This window comes from Typopeltis vanoorti, chromosome 26, assembly GCF_054136105.1.
Source record: "Typopeltis vanoorti isolate ZY-2024b chromosome 26, IOZ_Tvanoo_1.0, whole genome shotgun sequence".
NCBI classification, from domain to species: domain Eukaryota; kingdom Metazoa; phylum Arthropoda; class Arachnida; order Uropygi; family Thelyphonidae; genus Typopeltis; species Typopeltis vanoorti.
The window spans coordinates 29,246,010-29,261,265 of record NC_143574.1 but is presented as its reverse complement, the minus strand read 5'-3'; the positions used below and the strand labels follow the sequence as shown (position 1 = coordinate 29,261,265).

Sequence of the window (15,256 nt, the reverse complement as noted above, 5' to 3'; positions counted from 1 at the left end):
AAACAAAAACCTGGATAGGGTTTAACTCCATCCAGGTTTGTGTCTTAAAAGAATCTTAGAGTACTTAAAATCTTAGGAAAGAATCTGAAAATACTTGTTTGCTAGTATAATATATACTTGTTAACTAGAAATAATGTTGAAGTTATTATGTGGCGCAGAGTGCCCACCTGTAAAGAGTCCGTGAATTTCTTGGGAGGTGTCAAGTAATAATGAAAATGTCAAATTAACATTTTAGGAAAATTACAGTCGATTACAATTATAATTAAAAATACAAGCTTCTCAATAAAATATATAAAATAAATTTTGATATTAAAAGACTATTAACTCCACATGACAGTTTTTGAGGCAAAGAACCAGATTTTACAGAGGACTATCATATTCATAAATTATTATTGAATTCTACAATTTTCTCTTTAGGAAATTATCTAATTATGCAAGATGGTAAATAAAATCGCTCCTAAACTGTACAATAAATAAATTATATACATACCATAGGTGACTCGTCCAAATGTAGATATATGCTAGGTATATCATATCTACTGTTTGAAAATTGCTCAGGAGATTCATGTTTATCGTTACCATGAGGTGATAAGAATTCATTACATTCCTTGGTGTCGTGTGTATCTTGAAACTGTGATACTTTCTTTGACTGCATATTTCTGACAGGTGAAGATAAAATGACTGAGCAATTATGTTCTTTCATTGCATCTACATGTGACACTTGTATTTCTATATTGGAGTTCTTACAATGAATCAAACAGCTATGATCACTATGCTTGCTTACTTCTGCTGAAATGTCCCAATCACTGCATTTATTTTGCAACCTGATATCTTTTATAGGGGTGTCACTGTCTTCCTCCTTAAAAAAATGGGAGAGACAAAACTTAATATCACTATGAAATATTTTAGAAAAAAAAATATTAAAGCATTAAAAATAATGTTAATGTATTTTCATTATAAATATTTTATTTTTACCTTTAAAATCCTGTCGATTACATTACACGTGAATAAATACCAATACATCACTGAATAAACACTAATAACAAGGTAGCCTGCATATCAAAACTTGGCAAACAGGATTTGCATTCAAATAACTTATTACTGCCTAAATTTGCCATGCTGATTTATGAATTTTTCACAAATCAGGAAAATATATATTAAGTGTTTCTTTATTTTTTCAATTTTATTTATTTATTTAAATCCAATGACCAAATCTCACATCCAAATGACAACATCCTTTCTTTCATTGTTTAACAATGATCAGAATTCATTGTGTTAGATTAATAACTTTAAACTAGAACAACTACTTAATGCTTCGATCTTTATATTAAGTTCATCATCAGGAATATATATAAATACACACAGGAACACAAGCCACATAAGGATTCATTACAGTATGCTACATGCAGCATACTTTGGAATGCAACTGTTGATCTCAGCCTGACTTCTGGCAAGGAACTGACAAAAATAAAATAAATTAATAATTCTTTTTCTGGATACGCTTGCCATCCATTCTCCTCAGGCTGTCTATCCTTCACCGTTTACTATAGGCTGATACAGAGGACAAGACATACTTATACTATCATCCAACACAAAAACTAGATATCATCAGCACCTTTAAAAACAAAACTAAAGATGATTTTTAAAGGTTTTTAAAACTCTAATCGGACTAAAATCAAACCTTTTAGTCTGATTAGCAGACTAAAAAATTAATTAAAACAATTACTAAAACTTTTATAAAGAATGTCTACAACAGACAAAAAAAAAAACAACAGAATTTTTTTCACAATACGTCCAAAAATAAAAAAAGGCCATAGCTCTTCCTTATGTTAAGAGAATATCCAAAAAATAGAAAGAATAATAGAACAATATCATATTAAGGGATACACTTAAATCACTCAATAAATCAAATAAAAAGTTTATTCAGCTCCTCTAAGAATCCCCTGTCCTAGCTAGGATTATACCAAATGTGATTGCACCTGTAACTTACCATACATAAGGAGAAAAAGGATGCACAAAATCACAAATGATATATTATATTCCTTAATTATGAAAAAATGAGTCCTTCTGATTATGTATTTGAAACATGTCCCAAAACTGGTTGGAAAAACACTGACTATGATCCATGATATGTGAATAGAAATATCTGTAATAAACCTATCTTAAATATTTTCAACTGTATTTATGTGTTACTTATACAGAATGAATAATGCACAGTTATCTCTCAGTAAACAAATTATAAAATTACCTATGGCAAATTATAACTGATTGAAATTCCATATCGACAATGACAATATTTCCTAAGCAGATGTGACCTTTTAAAAGGCACACCTAAAAATGTTGTACAGGAATACCTCGATTATCCCGGTTATTGTTGCCACGCAAAAATACCGCAATAATCGAATCCGCAGTAATCGGGACAAATAATGTGTGTAAAATGGATGATCAATGCCAAGGATTTTTCAAATCTATCAATTAAATTTTATAAATCAAGTAAAAAAGAAATGTGTGAAACGTGTTAAGTAAAAAATGAAGGTTCGTTAAGAAAAACAAGATTATTCTTTAATCTTTATTTATATATAAGAAGTACATACAGTACATACAATTATTCTTTCTTGGATAAAAATTGGTGTAGAGTTGTCTGATGGAAATTTTTCTTTCTTTTTTCTTCGTATAAAACTTGGTAGCAACGGATGGAATTTTCAATTTCCTGATGAACTTTCAGTGATTGCTCGAGATTAGGATCGCCGTTCAAGATTTTTTCCTTTAAAATTTTCAGCAATTCTAAACATTTCGTCCATTTCTTTGAGGGTAAATTCCTTCGGTGCCAAGTCAATTTGTTTGTCATTATCATCGGTTTGAGCATCGTATGTATGTTCTCTCTTGAGGTGAATTAGGTTTTCATCATCCAGCTCCTTATCATGCGACTGAAGCAGGTCCTGAACATCACCTTTTTCAATTTCTTTTAGTCCTAAATCGAAGCCAAGCTCAGTTATGTCATTGATAACATGGGTTACTTCATTTTCAAATCCTTTAAAATCATTTGCACAATGAGGAATAATCTTTTGCCACGCCGCTCTCAGGTTGCTAGACGTTACTTCACTCCATGTTTCCTTGACATTCTCAATGCAATTTTTGATATTGAATGCCTTCCAGAATTCTGTCAAGGTCATAGCTTCATCTCCTGTAGTCTTTTCTATTGCTTGTGAAAAAGTTCTTCGTAGGTAATATGCCTTAAAGGCTGCGATTACACCTTGATCCATTGGCTGGATGATGGAAGTGGTATTAGGTGGTAAATAAATAACTTTTACATTTTCGCACAAATCATTCAGTGCTGTTGGATGACTAGGTGCATTATCTAATATCAACAAGATTTTAAAATCAAGATTTAATGACTTGCAGTACCTTTCAGCTTCAGGACAAAAATAGTTTTTAAACCAATCCTCAAAAATAGTTTTCATCATCCAAGCTTTTCTATTGAATCTCCAATGAACAGGGAGAAAATTTTTATCTAAACTTCTAAGTGGGCGAGGATTTTGTGAACGATAAATAAAGAGAGGCTTCATCTTGTAATCTCCAGAAGTATTGAGTGTTACACGCTCCTTCGAAACCTTGTAGCCAGGCTGTGATTTTTCATTTTTTGCTAAAAATGTTTTAGTGGGCATTTTTTTTTCATAATAAGCCTGTTTTGTCAGCATTAAATATCTGATCATCGGTATAATTTCCTTCTTCGATGATCTGTTGCAATTCACCAGGAAAACTAGCTGCTGCTTTTTCATCGGCACTTGCAATTTCACCTTGTACACAAACACTATGAATGCTCGATCGCTTTTTGAACCGATCAAACCACCCTGAACTTGCAGAAAAAGTTTCTTCCACTACTGACACGAATCATTTTCGCTTTCTAATTGTTTTCTTTTTAAAGTTTCAAACAAATTCAATGCTTTTGTTTTTATAGTTATTTGACTAAGAGGAATTCTCTTTTGGTTACAATCTTCTACCAACACTGACAATAGTGTTTCCATTTCAATCATAAGATGGCTTCTGTTTCTCGTAGTTTGGGACCCAGACAAGGTCAATGCACTTTGTCCTAGTTGCTTATAGTTTGCAGCGTGGTCTAAAATATGGTGAACAGTTGATTCATTTAGACAGTACTCTCTTGCAATTTTGGCTTTGGTTATGCCTGCTTCATACTTATCATATGCAACTTATCTTCTAAGCTGATCACTCTACGTTTCTTCTTGATGGCTGTAGACTTGAAATCATCCTAAGGCTATATATAAATAACCACAGACCTTCCATGATACCAGTTAATTGACAATTAAATAAAGAAAATTTGGTCCTAAATTTACACCAAATTAAAATACTCCTGATACTTAGGTACAGTTATACAACAAACATTGCCAGTTATGTACTCACTCACCCACCCACCTTTCATGCTTGTTTATGTTTAGTAGAGAACACATTTACAGTTATTACAGATAATAATAACTAAATTTATTTAGTCAAATCATTAAGGCAATATTTTGCCTTGGTCACCAAGGCATCGTCAAAAAACAAAACTAAGCCCATGCATGAAGTCACACTTGGGAGGCAAACACACTCTCAGACACAAATACAAAAAATTATTGGCTTAAAGATTTATTAGCTAAATAAATTTAGATAATTATTAACTTATTATAACTAATAATTATTATTAGATAATTATTGGATGTTGATTATCAACATCCAATCATCTATACCACATCACTCTTTTATAACTTTTTTAGAGGGCAACTGCATATGCAAAATGACCAGCACACTATACAGACACTCTTTAATTCCCAATACCATTTATTTATGGGCTTGTGGGTTCACCATACTGTTAGGAAATAAGTAGATGGTGACCAAAAAGACCCCCCAAAGCCATCATATATATATATGTGTGTGTGTGTGTGTGTGTGGAATTTCAATCAGTTGTCATTTACCATAGATCTTTTAATTAATTTTATTATACAATAATTAACTTTTAAAATGCTATTCAATATCATTTATTGAATTGCGGTTTATTCTGCCTTGTACTATTTATTTTACTTTACTTCGTTTTTATAATGCAGGGATTTTACGTTGATGGTCCATTACTATTCAGCTTTAAACAGAAGAAATAAGGTCAATCGTCATACTATTATAATCTCTGATGGTGAGTATTTACTTCTATTATCCTTTGATATATATATATATCCAAATAAGCATTTGGATATTGAGATTAGAATGGTTAAATCATTGATATATACTGCGCGCGCACGCACGCGCACACACACGCACACAGTATTTATCAGTGATTTAACCATTCAAATGCTTATTAATATTGATTTATAACTTATGCCTTGATGATATCTATTTGAAAGTAGCCTCAAGGAAGATTACTTAGGGATTATCCATAAAATATTACATTTGCTATATAGTTGAACAAAACCAAATAGGGCCAACATGAACTAAATAACAATAATAAGAATTTTCATTCTGCTTTGCTGAAATACGTACGTCACATTTTTAATCTGAAATATTTTAGATTACTTACACTATAGCATGAACTTGTATAATCATTCAGGTTTTCCTTGTCATCTTCTTGAAAAACTTCTGATTTCTCCTGTATTTCAGATTGGGATCTACAAGAAACAAACAGTTTAGATTCATCACTTGAAAATTTAACTATCTAATTAGTAAACAGTTTGTTTCCTAATAAGGATTTGATATATACTCAGTGAGCAAAGTAAAGCGCACACACGCACACACACAGAATAAGAAATCCTTAATATGACTCCTGATTAAACATATGCATTATAAGTTTGAAAATAAGTTTTACTATCATTGAAAGTATGTCACTTTAAAGTGAGATTACTACCAAGGATCAGAAATTAAGTATGAGATAAAGTTATAAATCCTATTTCTTGAAACATGATTTCAAGAAATAGGATTTATATTTAGAATGTGAATAACTTAATGTGTAACTTAATGAAATGAAATATTTAAACCAAAGTAAATTAACAGAATATGATGTAACAACATAAATCAAGAGATTCCAACTTACAGACTGTAAAGAATAGAGAATTTGATACAGCCCATCATTAGGTATCCAGAGAATTATGAGTATTATTTTCTGGCCTCTATGAAGCCACAAAACTCAATGCAAGAAGCTAAACTCATTACAGACTACAAATGCATATCATACCCAGATCTGGAACACATTTGTGTTGGTGCATACATCACCCTCTCTAGCAATGCATTCTACTCCTTCACCACTCATCAAATTCCTGATATGTACCCTCAAGGGATGTATGGGATACTATAATAACAGTACATGAGAAAGTTGACTCTTAACTTCCTATCAACAATTTTCCAGCAAATTAGTCTGTTATCTGTTCATTCCTTTACTGTCAGCTCTTATACTTCAGTCATCCACAGTATACATCTAACCACATCAATCCACTTTAGATCTTGGTCTTCCTTTTGGTTTGTTTTACCATCCTAGCATCCAACACTTTTTTTTCTAATCTTTCCTCTCATTATATTTAAGTAACAATACCACCAGATTAACTCAGTTTTCACATATTTATGAATACTAACAATGTCAAGTTCCTTCCTATTATCTTCATTTTTAATAAGATTCTTCAACTGATGCCATCTGTTCATTTTCATTATTTTTCAGAGAACTCTCATGTCTGTGGTCTAAACTTTGTTCAACCATATAAATACTGGTATACAGCTAGTCCAATGTTTGACTAATTCTCTCTTATTCTATATAAATTTATTCAGCTGACTTCCCACTAAACCAGACTATTTTGTCTATTTTCATATTTAATTTGTCATCTTCACTAAAAATTGTTCCTAAATAGCTGAAATATTTTACTTGTTCTTTAGGTTCTCCATTCTGGATGCAGCTGATGTTTGTAATGTTACTGCCTATTTCCACAATTTTTGCCTTTGTATTGCTAATTTTCAAGCCAAATTTGTTAGAACAGTTATTCAAATTAGTTAAGGAATCCTGTACTGGCATACATACACATTAGTGTGTATGCTACTTCCATGTCGAGTGGTCATTTTATATGGCATGTTAGTTGCAAATTTTCAGTATAATTTTATTTATAAAATCAGCATTTCTGAAGTTTCTGGATGATATTGAATATCTCAAATGTAATTCCAACTGATTTCAAGTTATATATATTCTCAACACTGATCTTTTTGCTTTAGATAAATTGTGTACTTTCTGTATCCGATGACTGCATTAAAAACATCAGTTATATGAATGTTTTGGAAGTGAAAATTTGAGAGAATGTTGTGTTCAGTTAACTGCTATGTTGAGTGCTACAATAAAACTATTTCGCCTACATGTATGCAGCATAATCTGTGGTAGGAGAGTGTTTTTCCATTATGAGCATTGTCATTCCAGTTGTCTCTAATTCCACTAATTGTTGCTAAATATAGTACACAGCCTGTAAATATCTCCGCGTTGTATTTTATTTAGTGATAAACAAAACTACTTGTTTTTCTTGCTTCTATGTCACAGTGTCTATTGAGGTTGGAAAGTTGTTCACAGTATAAGAACATTTTTATTCCAGTCTTCAGAAACAACAGTGTAGTAAAAATGTATTTATTCCTGAATAAAAATGAATATTTCTATGTATTATAAGTTGTTGTTGATCTACAACAAAATATCAGCATATGTGAGACATCTATTATTGATAAGACAGAAGAGCCACTGACAAAAGTAATGAATGTAGTATTCGTGAAAGCGGATAATTCCGATAAAGATTGGATAATATCCAAGAGATCCTTTAAGTTATTATATCCACTTTTGTAATATGTTCTCAACTCCTTATCATCATCATCATCTCTCTCTCTCCTACCTAGAATACTTAGCACGATCATTTTCCTGCAGTGCAATCCTATCAAATATAACATGTAGTTTGCAAACTCTTCAGCTTCAAACACCTCAATTTACACTATGTCAAATTAAACTTCCATCCATTATCTTTTGCTCACATTATTAGTCTATTCCAGCAGTTAATAACTTATTTTAATCACAAAATCCTTTTCACCATGATAAAAAATTTTGAAACCCTGACAATTTTTACTGATTATAAATAAAACAAATCAAAAAAATCAAAAATAATTTATTGAAAATACAAAAAACAGATTAATAATGGAAAAGCAAATATTATTAATTCAAACTGGTAATTAATGTGGAGGATTAAACTTCTTTTCTTTCAATATTTGGTTTAATTGTAGACAGCCGAATTCTAATATCAGACGTATCATCCAACTTACTTCTATGCGGCAACAAACAACGAATTGCCTTTTTGAATACCCAAATTTATTCTTCTTTTAAGCCACACCAAAACTCATTTAATAAACTTGCATTAAATTTAACTTTTATTTGGGCTGATTGATGTCAAGTTGATGAAATTTTCATATTCTGAAGTAGATAGTTCCTCTGGTTTTTCTTAAATATTAAAAGGACTGAAAATCCAATAGTTATTGTCATCTTTTAATAGAGGAAAATATTCATTTAATGCCACATTTATTGATTTTAGATGACAAATAATTTCTTTTTGAATTTCCTTGTCAATTTCACAGTTCGATTTAAAGTTGGAAATGGATCCATATTATTATTTTTTTTTTTTTAACATCATGGTCCAGTATTGTAACTTTTGTGATAATGTTCATAATGTATCTTTGCGTTGAAAATATTTACATTTTTTCCTTGAAGGAAGAGAGAAACATCAATATACGACATAGAATGTTTAGTTTTGTCAAGAGACTCAAGTTTTATTTTAAAACAATTTGACATCTTTATTTTTATATTCTGAATAGTTTGTTTCAAAATGTCTGTGCAATTTAGCTGGTGCTAACAAACTATTTGATAAGATTTTATTGTGTAATATACATAATGCATCAAGGGTCTCAAGATGTCTTGTAGCCATGAATCAGAGTAATAACTCAAGTTGCATTGATGTTTTTTTATGACTTAGCAATGTTTCGGTATTGACAGACAACACTTCGCTTTTCTTCGATTCTGCTACACACGTAATGCTAGTGCCTTGATCTGTATTTTTGTCAGTATCCACTTGACCAGTTTCCTTGTCACTAGAAATATGTGAACTGCTTGCTACACTTTTTTTGTTAACTCTTCTTTCAACCAACAATCCATGATATTTTAATTTGGAGTATACACAATCGTAATATTATAAATTTATATGATGCTCACTTTATTTTTATATGAAAAGTACATAAGACATTGCAAAATGATTGCACTGCAAAATACCACTGATCTATGACTGATATGCCTGCTCGTACACTGCACCATGCCTAACTAGAGATGATTTTGTCAGGGAATATGATTCAACTAGTGGTGGCAGAATCAAATGCAAGTATTCTATTCATTCATCCACCACTTGACTCAATGGATTTTATTGAAATTTTTGAAATTTTATTTAAATAAATTTTCCACATTATTAAGTATTATTTAATTAACTAATAATTATATAACTAATAATATACATTATATAATAATATAATTCATTTTTACTCGGTGGGAAATATTATTAAAAAGTTTTAATGACTGATATTGAGAGATAAAGAGATGACATGGTTTATTTGAAAAGATACTACTAGTTTCGTTGAATTGATCAACATCCTCAGGTATCACAATCAAAGAAATATATAAAAGATATTATAGGGCCTTAAAATTGCATTAACAGAACAAGTACAAAAGACAGTAGCGTGTTTGAAAACAAAATGCGAGCTTGAGTTCCAAATAAATAGACTACACGCTGTCACGAACGTGCCAATACTGAACAGAGGAAACGCGTGCGTCAGAGAGATTAAAATAATATTTTAATATATAATATAATTATATATAGAGAGATTATATAATATATATATATATATATATATATATAAAACTACACAATAATTATTAATTATTTGATTATCATATTATTATAAACTATTAGTTAGAACACAATTTGAGAACTGCTGGTCTATTCAAATCACCCTATAGGATTTTACACCTTATTAGTTATTGCCCTTTGCGTAACAGTTGATTATTCCCCTTCATTCTCAATATCATTAAAGTATAACTTAAGCAGAAGCAACCCAAGTACAGTGCCCTAGGGCACACCACCGGTCACATGCTTTCTCTTTGATTCAACTCTATCATATACTAATCTCTGATGTGTCTATCCATCAGCCACCCTCTTATCATTGCCACCAGTAACATGTCCATCCCCATTTGCTCCAACTTACATAATGGAATCTTATCAAATGCCTTTACTATGTCTAGCCATTTCTCTTATCTACCTCAACTGTCACTTTATTGAAAAAAGTGGATAAGTTATTAAGACTAGACCCCCCCTTCACAAAACTATGCTGTCTACCATGGGCGTCAGCAGAAAATTTTCCAAGGGGGGAGACAAAGTTTGAGACAAATAATTACATCAATAAATTTTTATTTAATTAAATAAAATAAATAATTAAAATAAATTAATAAATTAAAAAGAAATAAATAATTCTTCCCTTATATTTTTATTTTCGTCAACAAATCTAATGCCAAGTGAAAGCTGCTCTATCCCAGCAATATCTGCAGTTGCGTCAGCTAACATTGAAAATCCAATAGATTTATTTGCAGCAGATACAATGCTTTCTCGTATTTCCATTTCACAAAGTTCTATTAGTTGATGTTCAGTTCTTACAGAAGTGTGCCGGCCATTTGCAAGAGCTTTCAACAAATAATCTTTTAAAATTAAGTCTCCCGCTTCAATCGAAAATTGAAATAAATCGTAAATTTCCAGAATCACAACCCCCCCCCCACATGATGGCAAATACAATTGTTGATAAAATAGAATTTAATTTAATTCTATTGGACTCTATAGTTTTTTGTACTGATTTATTAATTTGCCAAATTATAGCTTTTTCTGGATGTTTGTGGATTGTTATAAAATTCTTCACATCAATAGCAGCTTCTTTGTGCCATTTAGATAACATGTGATTTTTGGCGGCTTGGTTAAAATATTCCTATTTTATAAATGTGCCTTGACAGCCCCGATGTAGTTTTGGTACAAACAAGATGCAATATTTGCAAAACACACCTTTTTGTAGTTTTGAATAACATAACCATGGTGAGTATTCCTCTAACCAAGCAAATCTAAACAGTCTCTTTCCAGAAGAATCTTTTTTGAAATCATAGTCCTTGTTGGAAACATAAGTATTAGAAAGGATTTCGAATTTTAACATTGGTGCTATAACGGAAACTCCAACGTAAGAAACAATATCATATTCTAATAAATTATTTGATGAAATTGACTCGACAGAGTCATTTTGAATCGATGTTCCAGGAATCTGATCAACTTGTGTATCTGAAGGCCATGGGCATCCGCAGAAAGTTTTCCAGGGGGGGGGGGGGTAACAAATAATTACATCAATACATTTTTATTTAATTATTTTTTGTTGTTTTTTTTTTTTTTTCAAAAGTAGATTATAGAATTACATACACTTATCTTTTAAAAATATATTTTTCTTTTTAAATTTGTTTCACTATAAATTTATAATTCACACTTCACTTAGTGACTCACTAGACACAGAGTGCAAACGAAATGGTCGCTGTTCACAACAGCAATAAACATTTTTTTCACAAATCAGAAAAAAATGAACCAAAAATAGGAGCACGTGTTTTATTGCTGCAATAGATGAAACACATGCTCTATGGTTACCCCACTAAGGGCCGAAACTGGCTAACTCGTAACAAAATTTTAAGACTGACAAAGCATCCCATGGTCGAGGGTGTGAAGTTACATATCTCAATCACTTTTAAGATTATAATTTGTGGAATTTTTTACTCAATCCCAGGGGGTGTCGGCAATTTCTCCGTTTTTCCCCCTCTGTGGACACCCATGCTATCTACCATTCTGCCATTAAACAAATTTTCCAATACCTTAACCATCACTTCTGGGATATTAACTGGTTTGAAATTTGCTACTTCTATCTTGGAGCCTAGTTTATATAATAGAACTATCTTGCTTTCTTTCTATTCCTTTGGAACTTAGCCAATACTGAAATAAATTAAAAAGCCTAATTTAATTTAATTACCATTGCTCTTACACTTTTATGTATACATATAGGCTGATATCTCATCCAATTCCATGGCTATATTCACACAGAGATATCCTAATATTCACCTATACTAGTCATTGTATTAACTCTACCTGAATAATACATCCTCATTAAGTGATCACTCAGTAATTCAACTATTTCTTCTGCTTTTGTCACCTCTCTACTATCAGCACTCATTAAAGTTATTTTTCCATAATCATATCATTCTTTCTTTTACTCAACACAGAAAAGAACTTTTTTGGATTTCCTCTGGCCTGCTTGGCTAATAATCTTTCTCACTATATTGGACACTTTTTGCTTGTACTCTGTACAGCTCATGAACCTGCTAATCACCTTTCTCTTTATATAACATCCGCATTATCTTATTTATTTATTTTTTTGTAGCTCCTGCTTAATAACTCTAACTCCTACCTGATTTATTCTCCTAACCCTGATATACAAATCTGATACCGCTATCCTTAATCTTGACGGTTTCTGAATCATTACTAACATCCTTCTCTCGCAATCTTTTATGCAACAAGTATCTTGGAGCATTGCTCCAAGATACTTCCATTTGTTGCAATTACCAGCTTTGCATTTCCACACACATTTCTCAATTGAATAGTCTACATGCTTAGCTACTTTCCAAATATGATCACCTTGGTTATGGACAAATGCTCTGATGATGATAGATCCAGTACTCTTCTATCCTGGGTAACTTTTATCACATGAAATGTGATAGTAAAAAGAAAGAAATTATTTGGTATGGTGACTCTATAATAAAACATCTGTAGATGAGTGAGTTATAACATCAAGTTTTCCTGGAGCGAAAATTAAAAATATAACTCAAGTAATTCAAAAACAGAAAAGAAAAGTAAATGAAATGGTAGTTGTAGTAGGTACAAATGATTTAACTGGTGATAAGCTCAGTATGAGAGAGGACATGAAAGGATTGCTGGAAGAGGCGAGAGTGAAGAGTGAGAAAGTGAAAATCGTTAGTATTTTACCTCGCTATGACAAAAATGAATCAAAAAGAAGGGAGACTTTTTGGATGTGTGGAGTGATTTCGAGGGAAGATTGGATTTGTATAAGAGGGATGGCCTACACCTGAATTCGTTTGGTATCAGGAGTCTGGAAAAACTAATAACTGGTATGAGACCTAACACAGAGAGTCAGGGAAACTAAATTATAAAGGAAGGAATGATGTGAATGTGAGTGTAAGAGCGAAAATGGTATATAACTATGTTAATGATGGGAATGGGATTTGTCATGGGAATGTTGATGAGGTGAGAACGATTTCGGGTTTGTGTTCGTCCGGTTCAGACCAATCATGTGTGCAAAGATGTCTACATAAAGATGTAAAGCATTAGAGAAGAACAGAGATCTGCAAGTTGTCCAATTGGATCAGGTAGACTGCAAACAAGGGTATACTAAAGAACATAAAGGTAGATTATTATGTCTGTGCACGAATGCTAGGAATATCAGAAACAAAGGGATAGAGTTTGTTGCCTTAGTCAATATGTTGCGACCTCAGATTGTAGGAATTAGTGAGACCTGGCTATCAGAATCAGACCTATTAACTGGTATCAAGTGTCATGGGTACAGTATTTTTAGGAAGGATAGAGTGGATACGATAGGAGGGGCCATGCTGCTAACGATATTGGAAGACTTAAATCCAGTTAGAGTTGAGACCTATGAATGTAGTAATACTACTAACAATATTTCACGTGGCAGTGAGTTTGAAGCCATCTAGTGTGAGGTGGAATCTAATAAGACAAATTACACAGTGGGGTGTTGTTACAGACCTGATGGATCAGTTGCTGGTGATGAAGAAATGCATCACCAAATAGAAAAGGTGAGCGCGAAAAGAGTAATCATATTGGGAGACTTTAATTATACAAATATTGATTGGGTAGCAGTAGAATCTCATGAGAAGAATGAAAATGCATTTATTGAGCTGTTGCAGGACAACTTCCTCATGCAGCATGTGACAGAAGGAACTCGAGGTCAAAGAGTCTAGATTTGATTATAGTGTCAGAGGGCATTTCAGTTAAAGACATAACTATTCTGCCTCCAGTTGGTGACAGTGATCATGCAGTACTTACTTGGGAAGTGACTAAGTTTATGAATGTTCCATTCAGAAAAGGTTACATGTTGAACTACAAAGCAGGAAATTATGACCAACTGAGGAGTATACTAAGTTCAGTGGAATGGGATCGGTTGCTGGATGGAAAGGATATTGATAGTGTATGGGAAGCATTTAAACAATATTTAAATGATGCGATATCAGAATGTGTCCCAAGAGTTCGAAGAATAAATAGAGTAGGAGTCAAATGGATGTGTAATCTTATTAAGCAAGAGATTCGTAAGAAAAGGACAATGTGGAAGGAATACCGTTTGCATAAGGATGACGTCCGTTATGAACGTTATAAGCAGCAGGCTAGAATAGTCACAACTGTTGTACAGAAAGCAAAGTCTGATTATGAAAAGAAACTGGCTCTGCATGCTAAAGACAACCGAAAAGAATTCTATCGATATGCTGCAAGTAAAAGAAACAATGAATATGAAAGAATAACTCTTCTAAATCCAGATGGAGTGAGGGTTACTGATGCAGAAGAGGTTGTTCAGTTAATGAGTGCCCATTTCGTTAAAAGCTATCAACCTAGTGAATGCAACATTGAGCTCACTGTTACCTCTTCACTAGATGAAGAAATGCAGGTGTGCAAGGCCGAGGTATTAGAGCTGTTGCACAAACTGAATAAGAATTCAGCAATAGGGACTGATGGAATATCAGCAAGTGTGCTAAAAGAGTGGTCAGCTGAATTGATCATTCCTTTGACCAAGATGTTTAACATGAGTCTCAGAACTGGGAAAATTCTGCAGGAATGGAAGGAATGTATGGTAATTCCATTGCATAAGGGTGGTGCAAAGACCGATGTATCAAACTACTGACCAATTAGTATCTCAGGAGTGGTGGTGAAGATTTTAGAAAAATTAGTTAGGGCCCGCATTCAGAAATGGGTTGACAGTGAATCTCTACTTTGCAATGAACAACATGGGTTTACTCAGGGAAGGTCATGTTTTAGCAACTTGCTCACATTCTATGACAATGTTACCATTAAACTAG

At 32.4% G+C, this 15,256-nt stretch overlaps 1 protein-coding gene across 2 annotated transcripts in view; it reads right to left on the bottom strand.

Annotated features, from left to right (window-relative positions):
- Positions 1 to 15,256, bottom strand: part of LOC150092449 (uncharacterized) — a 161,568-nt gene that overhangs the window by 78,936 nt on the left and 67,376 nt on the right. For both annotated transcript variants that reach the window (XM_090415003.1, XM_090415004.1), the window contains exons 6-7: positions 5,561 to 5,648; positions 491 to 859 (exon numbers count right to left, since the gene is read on the bottom strand). In XM_090415003.1, the coding sequence (XP_090271129.1) occupies positions 491 to 859; positions 5,561 to 5,648 (457 nt within the window). The remainder of the gene's footprint in view (positions 1 to 490; positions 860 to 5,560; positions 5,649 to 15,256) is intronic.